Raw genomic sequence first — 13,034 nt, 5'->3', positions numbered from 1 at the left:
CTTCTCTTGAAACGATGTCCTTTTTAGACATCATTGCTGCAGACGAAGAGTAGGAAATATCAAACAAATTTTAATCTTTCGGACCCCGCACCTCCACCAAATTAATGTTACGTGTAGCTGATGCCCAATGCTATTTACAATTTATTTACAAGGAAGCCAATGGAGGCCGAAATGCGACGCTATATCAACAGGCACACGTCGTCTTCTTCCTCCTCAGTGCAGCCAAACTGTGGCGGCTGTTCCGTAGCAGTAATATTACAGTACTTATTTTGTTCACATGGATGTCTTTAGCCGAATTATTGGCGATAGGCAGCACCTTTTAGGGTGAATAAAAAATCACAGCATTTGAGAGCGAGGTGAAATATTCCAGCACGGATTGCCACGGCTAAAATGTTACCGCTTCTGTAGCAACTTGCTTGCTGCAAGCTATTCTATGTTTGAATAAGTAAATGGAAATGGAAACAACTTTTTAGTCGCAGTAGTGTCGCGTATACAGATTGTTCGCTAAGATAAAAAATGAAATTTTGAATTTAAGGTAATTGAGTCGCAGTAAGCTGACCTACTTATACAATGTGGTTTCGTGATAACCTATTTAGATATATCATTTGAATATCTGTAGGAACTTCTTTGTAAGTTTCTTCTACTCGGAACGATGACGGTACTATACTCGGGTCTTGGTTTGTCGTGTCTTCGGAGACAATGTTAAACTTGGGTGGTTGGCAACGAGAAAATGAAGACACATCTGTGTTCATACCGTTCCATAAACGAAACAGGTAGGCAAATGTGGTATCCACGCAACCAGCATGATCGGGATATCGTAACATTGATCACAATGAAAAGTTCCCGCAATAGCATAACTGCACGTGCTTGTATGTATCAAGTATAGGCATTGGTCTACCGCCAGATAAAGCAAGGTCAAGAAAATCAATGATGGCGATGATGATATGTGGTGTTTCGCGCTCAAGAGCTAAGTATGGCCAAAAGAGCGCCAGACGAAAATCAATGATGACATAAAAAAACACTTTTTTATAACTCTTTCCGAGCGTTAGCATTGCAAATTTTATTTTGCTGTTTTATCGCTTCGTGTACACCTTCTATAGTGTCACCACGCGCGTACTGATTTGTAGAAAGGTGTTGTATACTCTTGTCTTATCGTTTCGCGCTGTTCTCAAGTATCCCTCCAATGATCTGTTCTTGGTGCCTGAGAGTGTTTCCATTTGCAGATTAGTTTACTTTCGCTACATTGTTATTCACTAGAAAAAGAAAGCATTGTTTGTATTGATAGCTTTTTGTAACGTTTTTATGTTTGATGTCAAAGCTACAGAGGTTGCCTGTGTCGTGTACTGATCGCGCCCATAAATAACCTTTGGCTTCTGGTTCAACAAGTGTTTGCATTTCTTTCTTTGTTTATTGAGCCAATAAAAATGAAGTAAAAAAAATAAAGCTCTCTTCGGACGCAGTGTAACAAATAATGCGTTCCGCGAAAGAAACACCAACTCTCTCGAGGTAGTTGCTCTTGAAGCTACATTGACAAATTGCGGTGCGCACAATATTGCAACGTGAGAAAGCAGGCGCTAATTTCAAGGGATAAAGCAAATGTGTTAAGTTGCCAAAGCTATGCAGAAATTTCGCGGAAGTGATGCGCGATCACATCAGAAAAGCCCAAATTCAGAGAGAAATTTGAGGTAAATAAAGAAGAGTATAGTTAAACTTCATTTACTTAGGATAACTTAGGATATGAGCCATACTTTGAAAACAGATAGCCTGAATACTGTATCGTGTTTCTCCTTTTTTGGCGAAGCGAGAAAATTACGTGACTGTTGCAAAATTGCTGTCCGACGTTGCGCGCAATTTCTCATATATGCGAAATATCCGTTTTCCCCTTAATAGGAAGCTTAAGCTCGGGTGCTTCTATTCATATACAAGGTAACGGCAAAATCGTTTTAGAGCGCAGTCCTTCGGCGCCTGTGCCTGCGGCTAGCATCGGTGTCTGCGGCGTCGGCGGCGTAACCGAGCGAACGAGCAAAGCGAAACACGAAAGAGCGAACACGGAACGCGATATGAAGGATGCGAGCCGCGAACGGCGGAGACCAATGACAGCGGCTAATTCAGTGACGTGCGCGTGGGAATCTGGCGTCATGCGGACCTGGCCCATAGAGTTTCTCCCTATAACACCTAGAGGGAAACCTGGCGCCACCGTCTATGGGAGTTTCTTAAGGGGGCACCGTGCCGTCATGGGAATAACGGTATATGTATTTGCGATGCTCGTGTTGGATGGTGTTGTACGAGGCTTCGTCTAAAACGTGGATATGGCTACACAAATGACGCGTTCTCAAAGTAAAATCTTCATAAAATGTTTCCATTCACGCATATTGCATCTTTACTCACCTACAATGTATGTCCAAACGAAGAAAAGCAAGAACAGACGATAAGCTGTTTCAAAGCGAGCGCGGACCTTGTCGTCTGTCCTCCAGCTTTAGCGGCCCGCTGATACTTTTTACGTAACATATAATCGTACACGCAATAACACGTTTTCGTAGTTAAACAATACATGTTTTTTCCTAATAATACAACCAAAACAGCTTTTTACGTGCTGTTTTAGTAGAAAATGAATCATTGTGACACACGGAGCGGTGCTTGCCAAGCGCGTCTTCAAGGTGTCCTGTCTCTCCGAGAACGATGGCAATCCGAAGTCACAATATACCGACGTTCCCATGCATTCCACAGCGCAGCAGCACCTGATTTCCCTCTAGGTAATGTAGTGAGAAACTATGACCAGGCCAACCGCTCGATGCGTGCTCGTAACTTGAATCAGCCGGACCGCTCGTTTCGTAATATCGTCTGCTCGCGTCAGCTCTCGCTCGCGCTTGTTTGGTTTGGTCTCGTTCGCGCGTCTTTGGATTGTAATGATTTGCGATATTATTGTAATCTGATTGTATGCGAGACGCGAATTGCGTAGTACTTTCTCGAAGTCATGCGGTACCAGTGATTACACTGGAACATTCCACGAGTCATGTATAAAAGGCCACGCGCGCGACCCCCAGATCAGATTTTCGACGATTGTCGACTCCGCTACCCGTCTCTCTCAAATTGTCTGCCTGAATATATCGCGAAATGAACACACATATAGAGCTGCGCACAAATTTCGCATTAGGGAATATCGTAGCGGTTGGTAACTTTTTTTTTTCGGCAAACAACTGCGCCGATTTTGGTCATCAAATTTGTTGCATGCAAATGATAATGTTAAAGTCTAGCTACAGTGGGCTGTACGTTTCTGATTAAGGGTGCCAGTTGTTTTCACAAACAGTGCTGACTGCAAAAAAGGAATACTAAGCGAAACGGAAGCATCAAGCTTAGTGCTTTGTAACGCCGCAATAAGAAGGATATCAAAATTCTGTAAACTGCTGCTTATGGGATATCTAAAATGGACAAGATTTACATATCACACCTTGCTGTGACACTTACCACTACTGTTTGAGCAGGAGTTTTGTAAATCTCTCCCGACCATTGTAATTATTTCATGTAATCTGTTAACTCATACATCATATTTGTCCGCTTCAGGTGCTCTAAGAGATACGTTATCCAGAACCGCGGTACCTGTTTTTGGCACAGAGTTCCGTATTTGTAAAGTTTGTGCATTTATTTCCTTGAAACTTTTCAATTAATCTAAATGTGCCGATGCGCTAAATCAGAATTCCGGTAGCTACAGTCACTATATTTCTGTTTATCCTCCTAATTGAAACAAGTTTCATTACAATCAGTCCAGCATTTGCATCATCAGAGCATTTCTGCAATATACAAGTATTCCAATGAGGAAACCGTAGTTTCCCCCATTAAAGGTTCCTCTTAATGTACGCGGACTCGCTAGACCATTAAGTAAATGACAGTCAGTAACAAACACAACAACAACAAAAAATCACCGTCCAAGCACTCCGTACACATGGTTAACCAGCGAAGCTGAAACGTGCGGCCCCAGTGTTTATTACTGGGTTAATTTCGACGGTTCACTAAACGACTTTGCTAAACGACGGCTTGGTAGGCCGCCGAGTCCTCGGTACGCAGTTGCTGCTTGCGCTCGGATGCACGAATCTATTCTTGTGCCCGGGCTGCAGCAGCAGCATGACGTCGACGAGCGCGTTCCCGGTTCTGCTCACGGCGTTGCTGATCGAAAGCTGCCTGCTCCTAAGGAGTACGTATGACACCTTTGCAAACCTATTTCGGAGCCGGAGGCAAACTGCTGCGCGCGCACTCGGCTGCGACGGAGAGCAATGACGTCACTTACTGACGCAGCTAATCCAACACCACCCAGATAGCACAAGGCATTTTCACTGCCATCCATGACATCATGTTACCTGGCCCGACTGCCATATATTCTAATGGGGATGCTCCCTATTAGGCAACAGTGATTTTGACGTCAACGCTTTCATTATGCCAGCCTTGTGAATGGAAATTTCGGACCAGGTAGCGTGACGTCATGGATCGAAGTAAACTGGTCTTGTGCATTCTAGGTGGCGTTGGCTAATCGCGTACCTCTCTTTCTCTCTTTTTTTTTCGCGCATGCACATGGGGCTGCGCCGGAGGAGTTTTCGGCGTACAGGCGACCGACAAACGGACGAACCGACGAACGAATCTGCTAGCCATATACAGCTTCGCTGTAAATTTGCGCTGAAACATACACCGCTGCACAACTCGAAGATAACTTGTGCAGGTGCGATAGCCAACTACGCACTCCCACTTCCGTGACACCACAACAGAAGCGAGCTTCTTTCACGAGACATATCTCGGGATACGTCACGATGAGTCGGTCACGGGGTCTTCAGGTACACGCGGAATTTTTTGGTGGGCAAAAAAGCATGTTGCACGCGATCTGGCCCATGCTTACAGCTTCTAGTGCCGCGGGTGTTCTTTCTTTCCTTGTGCGTTTTGTTCTTTCTTTCTTTGTGTGTTTTGTGCCGGTTAGTCGTACTGACAAGCTTAATGCGTGAGTCGCCAGGAAAAAAAAAAAAAGCGGAGGGATCAGCTTTTTCCGTTTCTCAAGATACAAGAAGCGACAACAAATGTGGGTGCTGGAAATGCGCTGCTAGAAATGGCAGCCGTCAGAAACCGACAGAATCGACGGGGTTGACTTGCACTTTCCTCGAAAACTCGAACGAAGAGGCTGCTGCCTTGGCACTGTCCTGCTGATTTTGTGCTGGATGATGATGATTTAGAGTGCGAACCCAGTAGTCAATCGCCAGGACAAATGCGGTTATGTAGTACGTGATGGAAACAGCGCACGACACGTATGCATATAGTATTAGGTCAGAGTGAACTACGTGAGTGGCGGTTTGTTACTGTAGCAAAGAAACATTTACGCCTCGTGCTGCATTGATCGATGTAACACATAGGAGGGCTAGGAGACGCCGTGATGAAGGGCTGCGGATTAAGTTTGACCACCCGGGGCTTTTGACGTCCTACCAACATTTTGTACAGGATACTTTCTTTCTTTTCATTTTTGCATTCAGCCTTCACCCGGTACTAAATACCCGTCACTGGCGTGGGTTGTGCAGACCATAAGAAATACCTCGAATATAATTATTATACCTGGTATAACACGATATGACGATTATGATATCCTTGACTGCATGTGTGATTATGATGCCCACTTAGATGGACAGACCCAGAACAAGGATCGGGCGGATGGAGAAAACCGTGGGTAAATACCGAAGTACTTCAGGAATAGAAGAACAAAACAAAATAAAGGTGCCCGTGCGTTTAGGTTTAGGTGCATGTTAAAGAACCCTAGGTGGTCCAAATTTCCGGAGTCCCCCACTACGGCGTGCCTCATAATCAGAAAGTGGTTTTGGCACGTAAACCCCATAGTTAATGATTATTGATAAATAAAAATAAAGGTAGCGAAAAGCCGAGATGTTTATGTACGTACCTGTTCTTCATTCTTTTGCATCCTCGACCGGTATAACTACTGCACGTGAAGGCAATCAGAAAATATGCAAGCAGCCTTCTTCTTATGCACTCAGCACTTTTTCCTGACGCTTCTTTGCGCAACGGGACGTAGTTTCGTCCACGGAACGTATTGAGCAGCTCTAATCGAGCGTTAGCGCTGGTGGCGACAGCCGCTTGGACGCGCATGCTGCAGATAGCACATAGTTTATTTAGCCCCACTCATATAGTGCGCGCTGCGATAAGAATGCTGAATAGGCTTCCACGTGACACGCTGCCTAGAGCAATGAACCTCATATGGACATCTCTACCTTTTCTTGCCATCTGTTCATATCCTTTATTCCTGAGCCATTCGCATCATCCATCATTTCATGCCGATGTACGTATAAACGTCGAAGTCACCGGAAAACGTGCAAGGAGCTATTTTCTTATCTATACAGCACTATAGACTAACGTGTCCTTACCCAACGTGATGTGGTTGGGTCACAGACGCAGTGATCAACGTCAACCAGCCTTTGCGATAAGAGCACAACGTGCTCAGCACTGAGAGGGGCACATGCCCGAGGCGCACAGTGACTCTTTGCTCAAGCAGCAGAACGCGCCTATATATAGCACTGTATCATAGGGATTGCATGCTGCCACGTGCATACTTTCCCACGTGACTGGCCAGCTAGAAGAATGAGCTTCAGGCAGACATCTGTGCTTGTTGCCTTCATCCACTCCAGCTTTCTCGTTCTGGCCCTGTTTACCCTGATCTTTTCCATGTTCCCCGATTTCACGCGGTTTCCACGTTTTCATACATAGCTCGTCAAAGCACTCGCCCTTCACGTAAAGCCTTTCTTATCAGCCCAGCACTCTTTCACGAAGCATCGTTGCGTAATATGCGACGTAGTTAGCTAGCTGAGTCTAATGCACTGACCGACCCACGCGGACCAACCCACAACGCTGGGAGCGCAGACCACTCGACATTACAAACAAGGGAACTGCATAATTTAGCGGCATCGTAGCGAGAGCAGAACGGCGAAAAAGCCCTGTCACGTGGCGACATTTTCTAGCGTCGGTCCTCTGGACACCCCGAAAAAGAAAAACAAAGAATAAACGCCAACTTTTTTATATTGCTTCGTCTTTCTTGCTCGCACTGAGAGCAACGTCAGCGTAACCCTTGCGCTGATGTTGGCGCCACGTTTGAGGAAAAGTAAGACGCTGTTCGCATAGTACGCGGCATTAGACGAGGCACGGTCGGGACACTGACGCATTGCAACCAAATCCCGTGGGTGGAGGTAGACGGAGTTGAAGGCAGGGGGATAGAAGCCGCGCTTACAATGGCCGATGGAGGGGTGTTTTAGAGCAGTTGAGCCCGCATGTTGCTGTGACAGCCTCCCACGATCTAGTATAGCGTGTAGTACGTGCGGGGAATAAACACAAAGTGCTTTAGACCTTAATCCTAAAGGCGGTGAGGAAAATAGTGTCTGTAATGCACAAGAAAAATTTGAAACCTGATGGAAGAGAAGAAGTTCCTTCCGCTGTATTTAAAAGCACTCGAGCACCTGTTTTGAGCGGAGTTTGTGTGTAAGTGAAAGCGCTGTTGAACGTTCACGTAGTTTCGAAAGAATGGGAAGGGCCAGAAGCAAGGAAGGCTTTTGCAAACAAGAAAGTCTGTAGGCTTGCGCTCGGTATAGATCATGCCACGGTTTGCGCTATGATGGACACTAAATAGGCTTAACCGTTGTCTGGGGGTGTCACAGGGCTATAAAAGATGCAGTCTGATGTTCCAACTTCTGCGCATAAGAGAAAGGAAAAATAATAACGTCTTTACGATACTGCTCACGATGGAAATGAGCAGGTGTCCCATACACCAGGTATTTGTAGACAAAGAGACAAGTATATGCTTGTTGTTGGCTCATTTTTGCAATAATGGCTTGTAGCTATAAGGAAATAATAATTAAACACGAAAACAGAAGAAGGCTCGGATTGTGGGTGTGCATTTATGTATGCCATATTTCCTTTTGATGAAATAAATTTAATGAGTACTTAGAACTTTCTGCATACCGTTTGCCTTCCATGGCGTGTTTCTCTTGGTTATATAAATTTCACGTACTGTCTATAAGCAAGAGCCATTAGTAATTCTATTTACTTTTGTTACTATCGTACTCTAGAGCAGGTTCTCGAAAAATCAATGACCATTAGTCAGCTGTGTAATACCATAAGTACACGGATTCCTAGTAAACAGTATACAAACCGCCCAACCGAAACCTACAGACTTTCTATAGACTACCCCTCTGAATGTTCGGCAAGCTAATGACTTTAGACTGAATCCACCGTGCTATCACCGCCAGCAAATTAGCTTGTGTAGAATGTACATAAAATATTCACGAAATTACATTCCAGTAAAATGCTTCAGTTTATCCAGAGCACGTGATTAAGATCACTTATATCAATGTATCTATCCTTCACCCTGCCCATGTACTCTATGGCAAAATGAATAAATTTCGAACATGATATACGTGAAATGACAGAAATTGTTTTGCTGGGTATTCAGTGCACAGAATTTAATTATGTTTGTTGTACTTAAAGCAAAAATTTGAAAATATCGTGGCTATGGACAGCAGGCTATTATATGCCGCTAATATTTTTCCAAAATCTGTTGTAATTTGCAAAATGGTAATGAACTCAATTACCAAGTTTCTTATACTGTAACTCAGTAATAAATATCGATAATGTTTTTCTGTAAGCTGCACCTAATATGACATCTGAAGCGGACAAAATTGATGTATTATACATTGTTCTCAAACATACGACAACTTTTCGAGTAAGACTTTTGAAATACCTTCGAAAGTATTCTAACAATTTTGGGTAACTTGTAATCCCGTATATCAAATTCATACGCTTAAGACGTTCGAAACGATTTAGTTTACAGAACTACAATATTTGGTTTCAGTGCAGAGTTACGAACTTGTAAATTTCGGGCTTGAAGTTTTAACACGTATGAGCTCCCAAAAAAAGATTTCTTTTTCTACAGTGGCGGGGGGGGAGGGGGATTCATATTCTTTCGCCCGTATGGATCAAATTTCGATCAAATTTGTCCAGAGGTTGTCTGATGTGAGTAGTTCTTCATTTTACTTGTATTTGAATAGGGAAATTGCACTTGGCCCAGAGATAAATCATCCTATCGTCACAAAATAAGAATGAATGCAGTGCACATAGACTGGTGCATCATGGTTTCCTCTCCTTGAGCAATGAATAGGAAAAGAAAAAAAAAAAACGCCCCATTGCACTTTACGCAGCATAAAAAATAAAAGATTATTCAAGGAAATCTTAAGAATAGACTAATTCTTTGAAAAAGTTCGAAATGGATTCACATAATGTTGAGCGTTGCCGCTACATTCCAGATTTTGATGCCGAGCATCAGGCTGTTCTTTCGATTTCCCGCTGTGCTCTCCGCATGACTCTGCGGTTCGAAGGTTAGAACAATCGCGTTCTTAGATTTAGGCTCAAGTTAAGGAACCACAAAAAGTCGAAATTATTCCGGAACTCTCGATAATAGAGTTTCTCATAGGTGCGTTTTTTCTTTTTTTGCTTTGTTGCGTTAATCACCGAAATCAAAGGATCTACTTTCTGGACTTAAAGTTTAAGTAAAATGTCATCCCTGCCTTCGGACGAACGGGGAAAAATTTGCACCCACCCCAATTGTAGCACGAATCTACAAGGGAAACCAAAAGGAATTGTACCTCCATGCCACAATTAGCGTGGACGCCCATTTTTTTCTCTTTAATTTACTTCCCTCCACCTTGCGTTCTTCCGCAGAACTGATTTGCACATTCAGAGTGCCAGTGCATCGAGTTGTCAATTAATTCGCCCTCGCTTTGTGATTGGCTAGCCTCCTGGTTAGATCACATGGTAGAGCGAGCGCCCCGAAAAAGGCGTTGGTCCAGGGTACTGAATATACTGTTCAGTCAAATGGGAATTACTTCACAAGTCTTACCCTTGTTTGCGCTTCGTGATCAGTACTGACCTGTCATTCTGCACTCCCTGAAAAAACTGCCGTTGTTTATATTTTTTTTAACCAGGTAAATAGTAGGACCGCGTGCTTTTTAAACCTACTGCACACGTAAGCTGCTGCTCTTGCTCAATGTAGCAGCTGCAGTTTTGTTTACGAAAAACGATGGACAATTTGTCTGGTTTCCGTCGAATATACATGTTGTACGTTTTTTTTTTTCAGCGCTTCCGCACACGGCGTCCTGTTTACACATTGTAAGTTAGAGCATTCATAACCTGCACATTTCTATTCATAAACACTTCCTTGCTTTAGAGGTAAAGGCTTGTGCACATTACTTTGAGTTAGAACAATACACTGCTTTTCTTATTCCGTTACAAACGATTACTAATTTTTCACGGTACGTCCGAACATTTCGAAAAATGCACCTTCCGCTCCACCCGCACCATTTTATGAACCACAGTCAAACACTCCCGAACGTTACCTAATTATTTCGCATCGCCCCCTTGTCTCTCTTTTTTTTTGAAGCATGCAACAGAAATGGCGAAAAGGACTTCGTGTAAGTTCACGGCAATTACCGTCTGCGTATTAACAAAAAACGCAGTGCTTCGCTCCATAAATAGTGTCTCACTGCGACTCGCACTAACAAAATAAACAAGTAGCGCCAGGACGCAATGCTTTCTGTGTAACATGAAATCAACGAAAAGTGCCTGGCAGAAGAAAAAGAAACAGAGTCTGTTACGTAGCTCACGGCAGTATCTGCGTGCACACTAAAGAGGCACGTGAAATCCAAATGCAGTTGGCACGGCAGAAAAAGGAAAGGAAAATCTATAACATCTAGAACACCTACACAACCGACGACAAATTTTCTTACCTTTGAATGAACTAGAAGACCCATGTGCGTCCAGAGTGTCCGACCGAGGTCTTGGAAAATTTTAAACAGCGAACAAAACAGAGTGGATCGGAGAACTCCTACTGCCAATAACCGTTCCTGCACACATCCCCGGACAAGGGAAGTTGGGAACTCAAGGTGTTCGCGGAGGAGCAAGGTGACACGGTGTGTCGAGCAAACGCTTCCAGTTTGGGCGACCATTCGGGACAAAGGAACAACGAAGTTGCCCGTCCCGCAACGAATCACCTCGAAAGCGACGAGCCGCTGCCAATGCCACTGCGTCCCGTACGTTCTCAAGGGAAGGGAGAGGGGAAAAAAGAGCAGGAAAAGTAAAACTTACCTCTCGGTAGATGGAGGATATACGAATGCCCATGATCCAATTAGGAGCCCCGCCTCAGACGGATGGGCCTGTAGGTGACGCAGGAGGGGGGCAAGGTTAATCCCCTCCGGCGATCGCTCCCAAGGACAGTGCAATCACTCCCGGCAGCGTCAGCCAAACGTCGGGAGTCCCATTCCAAGGTCCGGCATCGAGAAACGCGATCCGCAATGTAAGCACCCCGTTCACACCCGAACGCGGTTCGAACTTAACAAAACTCGGCGGTAGATCCCGAAAATACGACTAAACGCAAGTCACGCCGTTGGCATACATGGGGACCGCGACGCGATGCATAGCGGAAGGTTGAGTGCCGACAAAGGAATCACGTGGTCCGCGACAGCATTTGAGAGGTTCGCTGCGAGAACGCCACAATGGAATCAATCACGCCGTTTTACGAAATGAGCCGCGAAGTGCTTTGCTTTCGTCAGACGAGATGTTCCTAAGAAGTTCCAGAACCCGGAACCGTAGGGCGCGCGCGCGCGTGCTGGCCGCCTGACGGATGAACACGGATGAGCGACGCCTGGAGGGAAGAGTTTTGTCAGGCGGCGCCGGCGAGCATCGAAGGAAACGCTGCCACTCGCGCGTAAACTTGGCGCGCGAGGCAGAAAAAAGATTGGGCGAGAGAGTCGGCGATATTGGGAGAGAGCAGGGTTCAGAGATAACGAGCAGAGAGAGAAGTTGAGAGGGTGCAGCCGGGCTGTTGCGATCCCGGTGTCCGGACCCGAGTTGCGAGTGGTCTCCGCGCGCCACCTGGTGTCGGAGGCTGGAACCTGCCCGCATTACTCTGATGCACGCAGCTAATAGGTTGCAGAGATAAAGGAGGGTGGTTCCCCCTACTACCCAAAAAAAAAAATAAAAGGAAGCGGTTTGCTCACTTGGCCCAGTTCCATACTGCAATCAACTCCAGTCGCATCCAGTTCAGTCCAGTCAAGTCCACTCCAGTCTAATAAAGTCAACCAGTCTGTCTGTCTGTCCGCCCATCCACCTGTCTGTCTCTCTGTAGGGAAGGTTTACAGAGCATGTAGCGCATTGCGTTAGATTCGGCTTCTCTAGAAACATTTGCTTCTCTAGAACAAAAAAAAAAACAATGAAGGATTGGTGTTGGGCTGCTAAGCACGAGGTCGCGGGATCGAATCCCGGCCACGACGGCCGCATTCCGATGGGGGCGAAATGCGAAAACACCCGTGTACTTAGATTTAGGTGCACATTAAAGAAACACAGGTGGTCCAAATTTCCGGAGTCACCCAATACGGCGTGCCTCGTAATAGATCGTGGTTTTGGCCCCTTAAAACCACTTCATTTATTTATTTTATTTATTGAAGGATTGAATGAAAAATTGATGAATCAATCAATTAGTCGATAAGTGACATTGTAATGAAGAGCCCAGGAAACACCAGATGATCTTTCTAATGGTGGTCTTGTGTGTAAATCCCTGCCTGCAACTGTGAATTTCGAGTATCGAGTGTCGCATGTTAAGGGCGCAACAACCGATGGACCAGAAAATTAAAGGTTTAACGTTAAGAAACAGAAATACAGCGGCGCGGATAAGAGATCAAATTGGGGTAGCCGATATTCTAGTTAACATTAGGAGGACGAAATGGAGTTGGGCAGGCGGTTAATGCGTACTACTGATAACTAAGAGTTCTTCTTACAGAATGTCATTAGAGTTGCAGAATGGGTGCCAAGGAAGCGCAGTCGAGAACGGCAGAGAACTAGGTGGTGCGATGAAATGAGAAAATTTGTTGAAGCTTTGTTGAGCTCACTTGTTCGCAAAAGTTTCATTCGCCATAGCGCTCAAAGTACCTGCACATAGGGAATTCGCGTATCTAGCA

General features: G+C 45.0%; 1 protein-coding gene across 1 annotated transcript in view; it reads right to left on the bottom strand.

Annotated features, from left to right (window-relative positions):
* Nucleotides 1-11,240, bottom strand: part of LOC126544555 (5'-3' exonuclease PLD3-like) — a 130,553-nt gene extending 119,313 nt beyond the window's left edge. The window contains exon 1 of the mRNA XM_050191905.3: nucleotides 11,167-11,240. Within this exon, the coding sequence (XP_050047862.1) occupies nucleotides 11,167-11,199 (33 nt within the window). The 5' untranslated portion in view covers nucleotides 11,200-11,240. The remainder of the gene's footprint in view (nucleotides 1-11,166) is intronic.
* Between the last annotated feature and the right edge of the window lie 1,794 nt (nucleotides 11,241-13,034).

The sequence above is a fragment of the Dermacentor andersoni genome, chromosome 10, assembly GCF_023375885.2.
Source record: "Dermacentor andersoni chromosome 10, qqDerAnde1_hic_scaffold, whole genome shotgun sequence".
NCBI lineage: Eukaryota > Metazoa > Arthropoda > Arachnida > Ixodida > Ixodidae > Dermacentor > Dermacentor andersoni.
Note: the sequence above shows the minus strand (reverse complement) of the source record. Positions and strands in the feature narration are given on the sequence as shown.